Source organism: Esox lucius, chromosome 15, assembly GCF_011004845.1.
Source record: "Esox lucius isolate fEsoLuc1 chromosome 15, fEsoLuc1.pri, whole genome shotgun sequence".
Lineage (NCBI taxonomy): Eukaryota > Metazoa > Chordata > Actinopteri > Esociformes > Esocidae > Esox > Esox lucius.
In genome coordinates, this window is record NC_047583.1 from 11,891,444 (window position 1) to 11,907,296 (window position 15,853).

Below are 15,853 nucleotides of genomic sequence, written 5' to 3' on the forward strand. Positions count from 1 at the left end.
ATCCCTGTAGGGAAATGTCTGGGGCCTTTAGTTGCTATACAAGCATCTCAGATAAAAGAAAAGTGTCTGTTTGTTAAAACTGTGAACAGAAATGTTGACATTGTCTTCAAATTCATTAACCACAGTGAAATGCTCAGATAGATGTGGGATGATGATGATTACCTGAATGTATGTTCTATGTACTTTTCTTTTGTTAGTTTTTTTGCTACATTCAGACTGTAATGACCTTTCAGCCATATTCTGGAAAATGCATTAAGACAATACAGAAAACATTGCATTTGGTGGATGTAACGGTGAATGTGTGGATGTGTATGAGCTGTAATGTGAATCTGGAAGTGACTTGAAATTGGAAAAAAGGCTTGATTGACAAAAATAAAAAAAACACAAACCATTTTGTTATACATTTCCTTCTTTTCCACTATTTTCATACAAGAAAGAATTGACCTTGTAAATGTTTCAGGAAAACGTGTAGACATCATAGCTTTCCATCTCCTCTCACTTAAGTGCCATAGTTAAATTCCATAACATGCCAATTAGATGTGATACCCATTTCACGTGTTCGCACATACATAAGTTCTTGCATAATTTTTTTTAGTTATTTCTTAGTTATTGCCTTGATAATAGAAAATATGAGCTAGGCATCATGTATGACAGTTTCCAAAGTGAGATATGAGCTACAAAATGACCAGATCTTGCCATGAGCTAGGAGACGTATCTTGTATGTACATATAGGGCTTATATGTGGATATAAAGAAGCAATACAGGAGACCTATATGGCCTGTATATGCACATATATGCACCTCAATTTTGCCTATATGTGGCATATACACGCATATATGCAGCATATATATTATCATATATGTGCATATATGCTGTATATATGCAGCATATATGTGCATATAGACTGCATATAGGTTACATATATGCGCATATATCCTCATATAGGTTCTTTCCATGTGGGATATTACCGTACTATTGGTTGTATTTTGTGACTAGAATATAACCAGAGAGTTGAGAAGGAGCAAAGTTCTTTGATATTACTGTACTGCACCAGCCGGTGTTCACCCAGCTATGAACTGAGACTTGATTAGTCATATTCCATAACACTGGGTTAGATTACAACTGACACAAGAATGCTATTGTAGAAATAAAACAAATATTACTGGTATAACATTGGCCAGCTAATTTTACACAAGTGGCACAGACTGTATCATATATAGTCGTATATATAAATAAAAGACAGTATTATCAGTGTAGGCCAATACTAGCTTAGCTAGTAACTTAGTATTTTGGTGGTAGCTTCACTATTTCCAGAGTCAAGGAACTTTATTTACTTGGCCACACAAGCTACAATTTTCTTGTCATGTGAAATTAGCACAACTTAAAGTAGCTTCCTATGTAGTGAACTAGCCGTCTGCTGTGTTTTTGTTATTTATTGTGTTCCTAAGATGCTCCTAACTGCTTCAGTTTTGTTTGTCTGAATTGTTTTGAATTCAGTGTTTTTCAGGTCCTAGATGCTTCTAAATGGTATGTATTACACATCAACTTTATGCAGGTGTCAGAAAGATTGGTATGTATGTTGATATGATGTTATCTTGTTTAAATGTTTTTCAATATGCAGTTTTGTTTCGTTTGGCATTATCTTGTATTCAGTGTGTTTTTCAGGTCCTAGATTCTTCTAAATGGTATGTATTACACAACATCAACTTTATGCAGGTGTCAGAAAGATTGGTATGTATGTTGATTATAATGTTATCTTGTTTAAATGTTTTTCAATATGCAGTTTTGTTTCGTTTGGCATTATCTTGTATTCAGTGTGTTTTTCAGGTCCTAGATGTTTCTAAATGGTATGTATTACACAACATCAAGTACATGTAGGTCTCAAAAGGGTAGGTATTGCATGTGTTGTTTTCAAGTTATCCCAGTTCTGCAATTACATTGTTCCAAGTTAATGTTCCTTTGTGTACAAGTATACTGTATAAGTTAAACAAGAAACTGATCCCATTCCTAAAAACATGGATGCAAACTAATTATCTATCTGCCCTGGTAGCTGTTTGCCATTTTCATTCTCTGTGAGTTTGCACCACTGTGATAGGCACTTTACTGCTTTGTATTAACAAAATCACATGGGGCTTTCTTGGGGTGTCTTTTCGCCATGATCAGAGTAATAAAACTTTTTTCTTTTGCAGGTACTTGTCGGTCATCGGATTTGTCATCAATATCGACGTGTGATGCTGATGATTTCTGAACTGCTTGGAGCTCCTATTTAATTCAATCAGAGCATCAGGTAGGGTTGTTGTTCTTTTAATTACAATTAATTTGGAAAATATACCTAATGAATAGCTTAATGTCTTGTGAGTAATATATGTATTGTGTGCCTGTTTTCCATGCGAGGCGGCTGGAATAACAATCCATCTTCCGCCGGCTGATGGTTCGGTGTGGTGTCTCACCTGGTGAGACAGGCAATGTGGCAGCCCAGGATAACACTGTGTCCCTGTCTGCTGTGGAGTTGTCCTCTCCTGAAACTGCGGAAGAGCACCCATCTCCATTCGCCAACATTTGGCCCTTGTGTGTGACCACAGTTATCTCCCCACTCGGTTTGGTGGTCTGGTGGAAAATGCTCTGGTCTACATAGCAGGGTTTGTAGTCCAGAAGATTCTACGAAAACTGTCCTGTGATGTGTGCCGTGCGAGCTTGGTCAGAGATGCTGTACCATCTTCATTTGACAAGAGCTACCACCTTCTAACCCTGAAAAACAACGGCGGCCTAGTTGTTCCATCACAAGAAACAGTGAATTTTTTTTTTTTTTAATTCTTTTAATCTTTGTATATTAAGGTTGCTTTGTTCTTATTTTCTCTGTTTTGTAAAGTGTCTTTGAGCACTGTGTAAAGCGCTATATAAATATAATGTATTATTTTTTTATTATTATTTTAATAAGGTGCTGAGAGCTGCAGAGGGGGTGATCCGCCAAGCTTCACCAATGCAAGCTCCTGAGGTGTCGACAGTCACACACCTTGTCCGGGAGGAGATTGGAACGGAGGATATGTTTTGCTTGGGGAACACATTGAGGAGACAGTTTGGCATTGACAACCATCAGTCTGACTTGTTGTCATTGGTTGTGTCTGTGTTTCTCAAAATAAGTCCCGCACCACATTGCCAAACTCACCTCTCTTGAACTGCAGAAAGGGAGCATGAGGAAGAAGCTCTGCAAAACTGTCCTCTTTCAGGGGTTTTAGAGCGTGTGCGTGTGTGTTGTTCCATGACAATTCAAGACTTTAATCCTAAATTCCGGCATCCCAAAACTAATTCTAAGCTTTATATCTGTACTTTAACCTTACTCATCACACATAGTATCTTTATGTCATATCTGTCATCATTCTGACAAGATTAACACTGAAACTGAAAGCAATGGCTTAAAACTGCCTGGGAACAGTGGTCTGTCACATTATATGTGAATACTGCTGTAAGTGTTGGTGGGTCTGTAAATACCTCTGTTTGTTTGTGTTTCATGAACTCTAGCCTCATGGTGTGTCTCCAGGAATCCAAATTTTGGTCTCATGCCTTACACTGGGTTTGCGAGGTTGTGTATAGTGAAATGTATCTTTACATTATGTCTTTGTGTTTGTGATTGTCTTAACCCTGATCTCTTTCCCTCTGGGTTCTGTAAAGCACTTTGCAACTGTGTTTTGAAAATTGCTACATTAAATTTGCAGACTTTTCTAGGGAGTTTCAACATAGTAAATGTGCAGTTTAAATAAAAACTGTCACTTTTCATTTCATCCTGCTATTTTAGACAGAGTACTGGGACCCGTGTGTGTATTTTGGGAGGGGGGCTGCGAAATTAAAGAGAGAGAGAGAGAGAGAGAGAGAGAGAAGAAAAAAAATATATATATGACTTTACTGCTACTATTTACACATTAGGTGTATCAATCAGAATGATAGTCAAACTGGAAATGTCTCTGTTTTTCTCCCTTTCTGGGGATAATGTTCCCAGTTTTGATCTCGGACGTCTGGTCACTTTATATCATATATCAGAAAATGATATTACTGTTAAGCCCACTATGAATATTAAAATACCCTGAACCATGTATCCTGTATCATAGCTACACGTATGACCTTTGCATAAAAAAAAAAAACGTGTGAAAATCAGTAAGGTATTCACTGAGGTATGATTAATTAAATGCGCTGACAGCTCATTTCACCTGCCAAAACAGATTACACTGAGTGGAGCGGCTGACCGGTCCAAGATGGCGGCCCCACAGCTCGTCAGCGCCAGTAGGAAGTAGCGGTCGATGCGGCGTCTACTCTTTATTATGTCTATGTATATAACAGGTAAACACCATGTTCTGGAAACTACAGACATGTTTATCCTGCTTATACCATGCGTATACCAAACAATAACATAAACCCAAATTTACCAGTAGAAATAACCTTTTCCAATGCTAATTTTATTCTGACAAGAAAATTCATGTTTACTCTGCTTTGAATTAAATGTGTCTGTTAGTTCTATGATGGATGCCACAATTCGTTATGCTAAATGTACTATGTAGCAGAAAGAATAACAGCAAAGTATACTATTGTGTTGCAGAGAGTTAGTTAGCTATCTAGCAGTACCCAGTCTACTGGGAAGATGTTTTAAATAACTTGTCTGATTGACTGTGCCAGAGCTGGAAGTACCACCTAATCAGAGTTGTAGTCATTTAAAAACAGAAACAATTTTAACACCTTGTACATTAATCAGTATACTTCTGTTGATTGGGACATTGCTGAAAGACATCCATTGGCTCTGTCAAACAAGAACAATTGCGACTACACACAATAGTACCTAGTAAAACATTTAGGCTTTACAGAAATAAAATAAAACATGACCAAATCTATTTTTTCAGATCTCGCTCCCTACACAGTGTGATGTAATAGAAGGTATCGGTTAGGTTGCAAAGCCCATTCTCCCACTCATTCTGGCAAATTATGCATGTAACATATCTCACTGATTGGAAATCTCTTAAACAAGACACAAAGCAACTAACCAAAACCTTGGCTTGTTTAGTAGTGATTTTAGTAGCAATTGTTTCTCAAAATTGGGTATTATTATCTCATTTTCCACACAGTGAGATGTACACTCACCTAAAGGATTATTAGGAACACCATACTAATACTGTGTTTGACCCCCTTTCGCCTTCAGAACTGCTTTAATTCTACGTGGCATTGATTCAACAAGGTGCTGAAAGCATTCTTTAGAAATGTTGGCCCATATTGATAGGATAGCATCTTGCAGTTGATGGAGATTTGTGGGATGCACATCCAGGGCACGAAGCTCCCATTCCACCACATCCCAAAGATGCTCTATTGGGTTGAGATCTGGTGACTGTGGGGGCCATTTCAGTACAGTGAACTCATTGTCATGTTCAAGAAACCAATTTGAAATGATTTGGTGCATTATCCTGCTGCAAGTAGCCATCAGAGGATGGGTACATGGTGGTCATAAAGGGATGGACATGGTCAGAAACAATGCTCAGGTAGGCCGTGGCATTAAAACAATGCCCAATTGGCACTAAGAGGCCTAAAGTGTGCCAAGAAAACATCCCCCACACCATTACACCACCACCACCAGCCTGCACAGTGGTAACAAGGCATGATGGATCCATGTTCTCATTCTGTTTACGCCAAATTCTGACTCTACCATCTGAATGTCTCAACAGAAATCGAGACTCATCAGACCAGGCAACATTCTTCCAGTCTTCAACTGTCCAATTTTGGTGAGCTCGTGCAAATTGTATCCTCTTTTTCCTATTTGTAGTGGAGATGAGTGGTACCCGGTGGGGTCTTCTGCTGTTGTAGCATATCCGCCTCAAGGTTGTGCATATTGTGACTTCACAAATGCTTTGCTGCATACCTCGGTTGTAACGAGTGGTTGTTTCAGTCAAAGTTGCTCTTCTATCAGCATGAATCAGTCGGCCCATTCTCCTCTGACCTCTAGCATCAACAAGGCATTTTCGCCCACAGGACTGCCGCATACTGGATGTTTTTCCCTTTTCACACCATTCTTTGTAAACCCTACACCTTTGTAAATATGTCTAATGTTGTTTACGTAATATATATACAAATTACGTAAACAACATTAGACATATTTACAAAGGTGTGGACCTTGTTCTTTGTTATATCGTATCGTAATATTAAGGACTTCCTGAAGGAAATATTGATAACCTGGGGTTTCTATCGGGTATTTCGTGATGCTTAGCAACCCCCTGACGCAGCGTGACAACCTTACAAACGATTGGTCCGACTTCTCCTGGTCGGGAGAGTTATCCCATTGTTTATTTTTTTATTTATTTGTTTTTGGATTCAACAACATACATACAAGATGCAGTAAATATACGGAACGAAAATAGCCATATGGATTACATACAAAATAGTATTAAAGAAAAAAAATACAGACTGATTAAGGAAATGTTTGAGACATTTTGGATTCCACACGTTTAAATTATCTTGGACATATTTCAGTCATAGCTAAGAAAATTAAGGACTTCTACGTTGTAGTTATGGTTCCTCATTTTACCCGGTTTTACCAATGAAATTACTATCTCCTCCTTTCTAAACTTGTCTGTCCTCGTGCCACCTGCGGATCTCGTCATCACCCCATTCGCTTCTTCCGTTCTGCTGTGAAGGAGGAACCCTCTGTTGTACGCTGGGGTTTTGGTAGCACGTCTTTAATCTCCAGACTCCACCATCATCGGCTTTTACATCTTTCTTGACTAATAACATGGACGCGGGATTTTTCCGCGTAAGCTCTTGAATAATAATAATATTAGATTATTCGCACTTTTGCAAATGTTTGATACGCTAATTTGAATTCGTAAAAATGTGCCATGGAAGCCAGACGAGCTCGTGCGCCATTCCATTGCAAAGAGCAGCTAATGCTAGCTGGGTAGATAAAGATGGCGGCTGCTTCAGTTACAGTACTTCGCTAACTAACAGTTAGCGGGCTAGTTAGCTATATATGTTCGATGGAATGTAGAGTAATGTTAACCAGTAAATGTTGCTTACGTTTACCAATTATGAAGTGCGTTCCTTACTGATGTAACGTTACTTAGGATTGGTAACTAGAATAAATGTGTAATGCGCCTAGTTACCTAGCTAGTAATAATTAATGGACGCTGTGGTTGCTGTCTGGTTTTACCCAGCGTTAGCTAGCTACTGAAATGTAGCCAGACATTTTGATCATGTCTCCTTAGGCCTCGGCGCACTACAGATTAGCGTAGCTAACTGCGTTAAGTACATAAACCAAAATGTATATCCTTAACAGGCCATTGTGTTATTTAGTGGTTACTTGGTTTTTAAGTTGTTCGATCCATAAATGATTTTGGTAAAGTGGGACATATATTAGCTACTGTGGTTAACAAAGTTGTACTTTTTTATGACTCGTGACATAGCAAGCGTCAACACTGGGGGGGGGATACAAACAGTAAAACGTTATTTAGATTGATACAGTCTCAAACTAATATTATTTTTGTCTCATACAGGGCACAAGTGCAGAACAAGACAATCGTTTCAGCAATAAGCAGAAGAAACTTCTGAAGCAGCTGAAATTTGCAGAATGTCTGGAAAAGAAGGTATGAACAACACCAACCCTAGAGTTTAGCATCTTGTGTTTTATTGCTCCTTAAATTGTGTTAGTGGTAGTTTGGTAAGCCTGTTTTGGTTTTAATTGTGAAGTGGGTTTAAATTTTTTCCTGATTCTTCTTTCCCTCAGGTGGATATGACCAAGGTGAACCTAGAGGTCATCAAACCTTGGATTACTCAGCGAGTAACGGAGATCCTGGGGTTCGAGGATGATGTTGTGATAGAATTCGTATTTAACCAGCTGGAAGAAAAGGTAATACCATTGACTCGAATTCCTCTGCGTTCTTGTACATCAGATGTTATGTATATAAATTTAATGAGGCAAAGATAGGTGGACTTAACCAAAAGTGTATTACTATACAAAGACACAATATGAATGCAGATGGGGGAAGGGCTACCACCGGTGTCCAGTATAAAGCAAAATACATAATTTGAATGACACAAAGTTGTTGCTGTGATATGTGACAAAGTGCCTTTGTGCCACCGTTTTCTAATGATGATGTGATTTATGATTCAAAAGGCCTGAACCAATATGGATGTTATACCTTGCATCAGAAGTATAGCACCAACACCTTATTAGCTCTCTCCTGAGCCCAAAGTGTCACTGAGCCCAACTCTCCCTGATGCAGTGTGTGGTTTGAGGTGAGTTATGGTCAGGGATCGACATCAACATGCTAGTGATAGAAACACTTGGACAATGCCATGCCATTTTCTCCATATTCCGTAGAAATGCACCACTAATTTGTATTTATAACTCCATTCTATTTATGGAGGGTTATAACGTTTAGAGGGTACAGCTAAACATTTTGGCTGTTGATCCTTATTTGAGTCGAGACTAAAATGACAGCTGCAGTATCTTCTGGGCTGTGGTAAACTTCCTTAAAATACTATTGCCAAGCTCAATAAATTATATACCAAACTCAATATATTTTCAATATATATATACTTTTCTCCATAAATGATCAGTTGCATCATCCGTTTACTTTAACATTTTCCCTCCAGTTTGTTACTTTTAATTGCTCCTCCTTGAAATTGCACTTTGGGAAATTCAATTGCATGGGGAAAGTTATACTCATGCCTTTGACTTATGTTTCTTTAAAAAAAATAAAAAATAAAAAAAAAGATTTTTTTACTCTTCTGTATTTGGCTTGTAAAATGTCTTCAAAGGGACATTTGATTTAATAAACTGGATGAGGCCTTTTTGTAAAAGGGTATTGATAGACGTATAGTTAAGTCCACTACTTATGAATGAATGTTTGACTCAAAAGTATCCTAGGATGATTTCTATTCTTACAAAGGAATGGTTGGATTCCAGTAAGGTACCTCTTACTATTTACTTTTGTAAGGGTTTCCATTTCTCAGGGTTAATACATTCAGCTACATTTTAATAAAACTTCTGTGCAGTTCTCTTTTGGGTGTTTTTCTCTTCTTTTTTTTTTTTTAAATTAATTTAATTTTTATTTTAAAACTAAATGCTTGAAAAGCACAGTAATGATAAAAGATCAGTTTGATCATTTATTAGCGTGATTTAAAGGGTATCTTAGCTTTCATTCTTGACCTAGATGTTGAAATAAAATCCCTTTCAAATGTTTTGTGCACTCATTATTGCTTGTTCGTCTCTTGCAATTTAGATAAATGATATAACAATAAACTCAAGGTGGTTGAGTCTCAAGCAGTAGGGAGGCGGAAGCAAGCCAAGGGAGCGTCTCTTTCTGCAGGAGACTCGGGCGCTCCACTCCCACTGATTCCGCGGGACACTGAAGACACCGGGACTGTACTTGCAGTGTTGGGTTTCGATGCACTCAGTTTTGTGGATATCTGTTAATCTCTCAGAGTAGACTGTGGGGAGACAGAGCAATATTTGTCTTAATGAAGATTAATGACTGCTGATGGGTGGGATAGTTATTTGACTTAACATGTAATGCATGCCGTGGTAAGTGGTTAACGTTATCCTTTATGTGGACGATGTAAAACTTTTGTCTCCCCTCAGCTATTCTCACTCAGGTTTGGCCTAACTAATGGGGTGGAGCTACGGTATCACAACCTCAGTTCAACAGAACAGTTGGTTAGGTTACAATTAATCAGTCTGCTTTGGGGCCCAGGGTTCATGTACTGTAGCTATTGACTTTTGTTTTGAGGATGGCCGCCATTATTAAGCAGGCAGGTGAAGGTTAGTGAGGAAACAAAGGGGAGGCATTTGCCTGAGCGAAATCTTACCCCCCCCTCCTTTCACATTCTCCCTCAATGTTAAATTGGTGTATGGTCTTTTTTTCTTCCTTGGTGTGTGTGTTGCAGCATCCGGACAGTAAGATGATGCAGATCAACCTGACGGGCTTCCTGAATGGAAAGAATGCCAGAGAGTTCATGAAAGACCTGTGGCCTCTGCTGCTCAGCGCCCAGGACAACATCGCCGGTATCCCCTCCGCCTTCCTCGAGCAGAAGAAAGAGGAAATCAAACAGAGACAAGTGAGCAACATGTCTCTAACATGGTTGACCGATGTATATTTGTGCTGTGATTTACTGATTTGTCTTAACTTGCTCTTGTCTGTTGTAGATCGAGCAGGAGAAGCTCGTTTCTCTAAAGAAGATTGACGACGAGAGAAAGGAAAAGGAAAACAGGGAGAGGGAGAGTCCGAGACGGTGAGGATTGAAGTCCAACCTCAGTCAAAATGTTTGATGATATGTGACTTTGGCTCTTATCACAGTGTTGTTTTGATATACAGGAGGAAGTCAAGGTCACCATCTCCACGGCGCCGGTCTCCCGTGAAGAGGGAAAGAAAGCGAAGTCACTCCCGCTCCCCGCGGCGTAAACCCAGTCCCACCAGCACCCCTCCACCACCAGTTCCGGCTGTCACTTTGGTCAGTGTTACCTTACCACAGAGCAGTGATGAGCCCCAGCCTGAGCCAGACACTTCAGAGAGTGTTATACCTGAACCAGACATTCAGGAGGCCTCCTCTACCAGGTAAGGCAGCGGTTTGGCCACTAATTCTATCTGACAATAAAGCGGGGGTGTTTTCAAGTCAATATCTGGAGTTTAATCAAAATGTTATGTTTTCATTTTCCAGTGACGTGAATCCGCAAACTGTTGTTGTGGTACCAGATTCTGTGACGGGAGTCAAGGAACCCTCTCCGGATACAGCTCCTAAAAAGGAGGAGAGGCCCAAGCCCCGGGAAAGGGATGGGAGGAGAGACAGGCCCCGTCACCGCTCTCGCTCCCATTCCCGCTCTCGCAGACGGCCCAGGTCGCGTTCCAGATCCTACTCCCCACGCCGGAGGCCGAGCCCAAGGAGACGGATGTCCCCTCGTCGTCGGAGTCCCCCTAGACGTGGCCCCCAAGGCCCCAGACACAGGCGCAGTCGCTCTCCGGTCCGCAGGTGAGTGGGGGGCCAGACGGGTAAAAAAAACCTCCACTCCAGGAGTGGCTTTTACGGCAGCTTTTTCTGGATTAAGTAGGCACCTAACCAAACAGCATTTTAACGCCAGATGTCCCGGTTGTTGTCCCCTAGGCGGCGCTCTCGCTCTCCGTCATCCTCTGGAAGCAGCTCCTCCACATCCCACTCACCTCATAAGAAAGCGTTGAAGAGAACATCGATCACACCTCCCAAGAAACAGCCCCGCGGCCACGCGGCTGACCCCTCCCTCAGCCCATCCAGAAGAAGGGCGTCCAGAGGCAGTCCCTCTGGGAAGGCCAGGCGCTCCGTCTCCCCCCGGGCACGAAAGGGCCGGGCCTCCGCCTCTCCACCCAGATCAGCCGGTATGTTCGCTTTACATGACTCCCTATTGGTCATCAGTCAGTGACCGGGTGTAATATAACTTAATTCCTATGCATGCCTGTGTGACTAAAAATGGGACAATTAAGTGGGTCCTGGGAAGGCCCTTTCTGGCAGTCCTTCAGTAATGAACCCACTGAATCATAATGGCCTGAGGCTGTGGCATGTGACATCACTCCTACTACTGGGTTTCCCGCAGTATAGAAACCGAGTGGGTTCAATGCTGAAATGGCTGTGACATGTGAGACTGTTTTACAACACTAAGTATGTTGCAAACTGGTTTATAATAGCTATAAGGCGCCTCAGGTTTTTGTGGTGTATTGCCAAATATACCACGGCTAATCGCTGTGTGCAGGCACAGTGTGATGCATTTGCCCCAAAACCGCTGTTAGCCGTGTGATATTGGCCATATTCCACAGCGTCTCATGCTATATTGCTTTAGTATTTGTGAATGTGTATTCCTACTGGGAGGATTTTGGTAACCTACAACATCCCTGATTTTCAGGTTCAAAGAAAAAACCAGCAGCAAGGAATGACTCACCATCTCCTGTTCCAAAACCCAGGCATTCTGAGGCGTCTGAATCGGGTGGGTCTACCTTTTTACTGCCTGTGTTTGTCTTTCTGGTGTGACCTGTCTGGCTGGAAATGCGGTCCCTTCTGAGAAGTTTACAAGATATTAGTGTATAACAAAATGTATAAACTGAATACTTTTCCAAAGCAATGTGCCTGCAGTTTGTGTTGAGCTGTTGTCCTGCTTTGTGTTTCAGAGGGAGCTACGGGAGATTCTGTGCAACAGCGACGCCAGTATCGCAGGCAGAATCGGGAGACGTCTTCAGGTCTTAAGAGTTTCTACTGTCCCTTTTTCTTTTTTTCTTTTTTTAAACATCCATGGCATGTTGCAACTGGGTGATTAATTTATGATTGGTTACAGACAGTGGATCCTCGTCATCCTCAGAGGAGGGGGGTTCCAAAAGGCCCAGTGGGGCGCCAGTGGCGAGAAATGGAGAAGTCAGGAGGAGACGCAGTCACTCCCCCTCTCCCAGAAGACGACACAGAGACGCCTCTCCCAGGTTATCTATTGCCTGTTTTATAATCCTTCTGTATTGCTGTCATGCTGATAGTTAGATGCCCTATTTCGCCTTCAAAAATTATTTTGAAGGCAAAACATGAAAATATCTTATTGTTGCTGCTGAATGTGTTTCCAGCATGACGCTAACCAATTGTAGTCGATTGTAGCTATCAAGTTGTTACAGTTCGTTAGCTAGCTTATCTTTGGTTTGTTGCTCAGGCGATGGCTACCTTCTTTATACCAATGTGACAGACACAGAGAGTTATGTTTCTCTGGCCTCACTCTAAGGCTTGATACTCTAAACATCGGATGCAGATGTTTTATGTCTTTTTTGGGGGAATGTGTATTTCATAAAAATATTCTTTTTCTCTGGCAGCGCCTGATTCCAATAAGAGGGGAAACATTGAACTGACCAATGGGGGTCTGCATTTTCTGTCTGCTGCCTTATCTGTATGTATTTTTCCCTCTCCAGAAAAAGATGTTCCCCCTCCCCTGGAGGACGTAGATCTCCCCCACGCCGTCGCAGATCTCCTTCTCCTCCCCCCAGACGCAGGTAAACTTTGTCTGTTTTTCCCAACCTTATTCCAAAGCTTTGTTTAAAATCTTGTGCACCACACCCAAGAGTCAAAGAATAACTTGGCTGTTTTCCTCCAGATCTCCCACTCCCCCTCCTCGTAGACGCTCCCCTTCCCCCAGGAGGTACTCTCCCCCGATCCAGCGCCGCTACAGCCCAACTCTGGGCCCACAGAAGAGAAGGCTGTCTGGCTCTCCCCCTCCAAAACGTCTCTCCCCAATTCCCAAGCGCCGTCCTTCCAGGTCCCCTAAGCGCAGGAGTCCCCCTCCCCAAAAGAGACGCACACCTCCCTCCTCCACCTCTCCACCCAGACATAGGAGGAGCCCCATGCTCCCATCCAACCGGCCAGGCCGGGACACTCGCTCCCCTCCTACTGCTCACTCAACCCGCCTCTCCCCCTCCCCTGCCAACCGTGGCCGAGCCATGCGGGGATCGGCTAGTCCACAGGGGCGCTTCGACACCTCCAGCACCTCTCCACCTGGCGGGAGGCGCCAGGCGTCGCCTTCACATGGCAATAGGGCAATCCGCAGGGTGTCCCGGACACCAGAGCCCCGCAAGAACCCGAGGTGAGAAACCTGCAGTTGGCCTTAGTGCAACTCCGAAATAACCACCGTTTTTAGGCATCTGTATATCAATTTCTTTCCTCTCTTTCCCATCTAGAGCCTCTCAGAGCCCCCTGCTTTTGAGAAGAGCGTCGTCAAGGTCACCGTCTGGTTCCCCTAAACTTGGAGCCCTGAAGCGCCCCCTCCCAGCCTCCGGCTCCCCCTCACCAGGCCGCTCGGCCAGTGGCTCTCCCTCTGCCCCCCCAGCTAAGAAGGCCAGCAGTGGCTCTGGCAGCCCGTCTCCCAACAAGGTGAGTCTTACTATGAGTTCCAATGACACAGCCCTCAGGTGTCTAACTTCCTGTATAATACATCATCCTCTTTCCTTAAAAAGCATGCTGATTTTTACTTGAAGGCTTACTTGAAGCCAAGCAATCTGAGATTGACTCAAGTTTCAGTGAAGTATTGCTTTGTGTCATGTTAATCTCAGAATTCTGACACTGAGGCTGGAGGCAAGAAAAAGAAGAAGAAGAAGGAGAAGAAACATAAAAAGGAGAAGAAACACAAGAAGCACAAGAAGCACAAGAAGGAGAAAAGTGGTGTGAGTGCCGGAGACAGCCAGGATAACCTGGGGTTGGAGGGGGATGCAGACTCCCACCCAAAAAAGGTGAAGTCTACTCTTCTGGTTTACTGAATGTCCTTCCCGTACCTCGGCCAGTGAGCACTGGCATCTAAGCATCACATCTACTTTCTTTGAAATGACGTAGAGGTTTAATTGTGCACCACTTCCATTTTGTCTGCTAGCTGGTCTAAGTATTCTGCAGCAAGATACCACCTACCCTGCAACGTAACTGAAATGTGATATAATTAATGCTACCTTTCTTTAAGGAATCAGACAGTGAAGTAGAAGAGTGTCTCGACGACCTGGAAAAGCACCTGAGAGAGAAGGCTCTGCGTTCCATGAGGAAAGCTGGAAAGCTGTCCCCTCCACTGTCCTGAGAAACCCTGTCACACCCCTCCCTCTTCCTAATTTCCCATTCCCTTTGTTTGTGACGTTAACCTGGTTCAGCTTTAGAATGTACAAATTGTTTATTCTTTAGTTTTCTTTTTACGGGTTTGGTAAACTATTGACATTTTTTTAAGAGCTTAAAAAAAAATCTGCATTTCTTTTCTTTTTTTGTTGACCCAAAATGTAGTATTGCTTATATTCCTACTAAGAATATCCTATTTGACACCTTCATGTTAAAGATCTGAGAGGGGAACAGTTTAATTATGAAGCTTGTATTGTACAAGCTTATCTCATTTTACAACATAATGTTCAACAGTGGGGATTGCATGTGCAGCCAGCGAGCCTCACCCCTGCATGAAACAGACTAAACTAGCAGATACACAGATTCAGTCTGCCACTTTCCTGTTTTTCAGAAAGCATTGTATGGTACTGCTATGCTGTGTGTTCTGTGAAATGGAGAGCGAGTCTATTGAAAAAAATCTATGTAATAAAGGTGTTTGACCTTGAAGTCAATTCTGGCTATGAAAAAGTCACATGGCATTTAAAAAGAACTGGATTTTCTTTGTCTTTGACTTGATGGAGCAGGGGGCATGATTTCACACATTGGTTAATATAGTCATACTTTTGATTTCACATTGTTCAATTTTTCTGCTTACGCTGTTAATTTCTGTGGGAGTGCTATTTGACTTGTATTTAAAAACTCCTGCTCTTGTCATCCTTTCAAAATTAAAAGATTCTTTTTATATAATTCAAGTGATTGTTTTATTGTTGATGTTTGCTGTCTAGCAGAACATGTACTGGGTACCAGAGCAATCTTTTACTGCACTTTCAGGCTATATAATTATTGACAGCCTGACTGCTTTTGCTTGTCTTTAGACTATGGCCTTCTGGGTATATGCGAAAAGCTGCTATAATCGCTCAGTCTTCTGCACAAAAAACACTCCTTAAAGTAAGGCTGATGCACAAAATGGTTTTACAATCCACTGTTGTAGGATGAAGGGAGGGGCAGACATTGTCATAGGTAGGCAGTCTGGCCAAACTGCATGTCCTTTGAATTAATTATTAGTAATACACTACAGTTGTCTTATGACAATGCCTTGTACTTTTGCTTCACTGGATTGAAAGATACCTAGTGTGATGCTGGGACTTAATCTACCAGGGCTATGATATACTGTATGACTCATATGTCACAAGAATAAAACTTGCAGTAAACCTACTTGGACAAAAAGTTCCTTCCTGAAGTTTATATATAATTTAAGCCAGCTCAT

At 41.9% G+C, this 15,853-nt stretch overlaps 1 protein-coding gene and 1 long non-coding RNA gene across 6 annotated transcripts; both read left to right on the forward strand.

The window, feature by feature from the left end:
- The first annotated feature begins 2,098 nt into the window (after positions 1-2,098).
- Positions 2,099-2,971, forward strand: LOC117595583. Its single transcript, XR_004576833.1, has 3 exons — positions 2,099-2,287; positions 2,395-2,639; positions 2,939-2,971. It is a non-coding gene; the product is annotated as an uncharacterized LOC117595583 (long non-coding RNA).
- Positions 2,972-6,647: 3,676 nt separating this feature from the next.
- On the forward strand, positions 6,648-15,098 carry srrm1 (serine/arginine repetitive matrix 1). Of its 5 annotated transcripts, none has more exons than XM_010879233.3 (16): positions 6,648-6,781; positions 7,521-7,610; positions 7,751-7,873; positions 9,916-10,086; positions 10,175-10,260; positions 10,344-10,583; positions 10,687-10,995; positions 11,128-11,375; positions 11,897-11,977; positions 12,159-12,227; positions 12,323-12,461; positions 12,933-13,013; positions 13,115-13,600; positions 13,695-13,887; positions 14,067-14,243; positions 14,465-15,098. In XM_010879233.3, the coding sequence occupies exons 1-16, from the start codon at positions 6,761-6,763 to the stop codon at positions 14,573-14,575; spliced, it is 2,625 nt and encodes an 874-aa protein (XP_010877535.1). In that variant the 5' UTR covers positions 6,648-6,760; the 3' UTR covers positions 14,576-15,098. The 5 variants fall into 5 exon arrangements, with proteins under 5 accessions (XP_010877535.1, XP_019909565.1, XP_010877537.1 ...); XM_020054006.2 differs by having other exon boundaries at positions 14,067-14,242; positions 14,470-15,098; XM_010879235.4 differs by lacking the exons at positions 6,648-6,781; positions 7,521-7,610 and adding an exon at positions 8,141-8,262 and having other exon boundaries at positions 7,771-7,873; positions 9,252-10,086.
- The last annotated feature ends 755 nt before the right edge of the window (positions 15,099-15,853 follow it).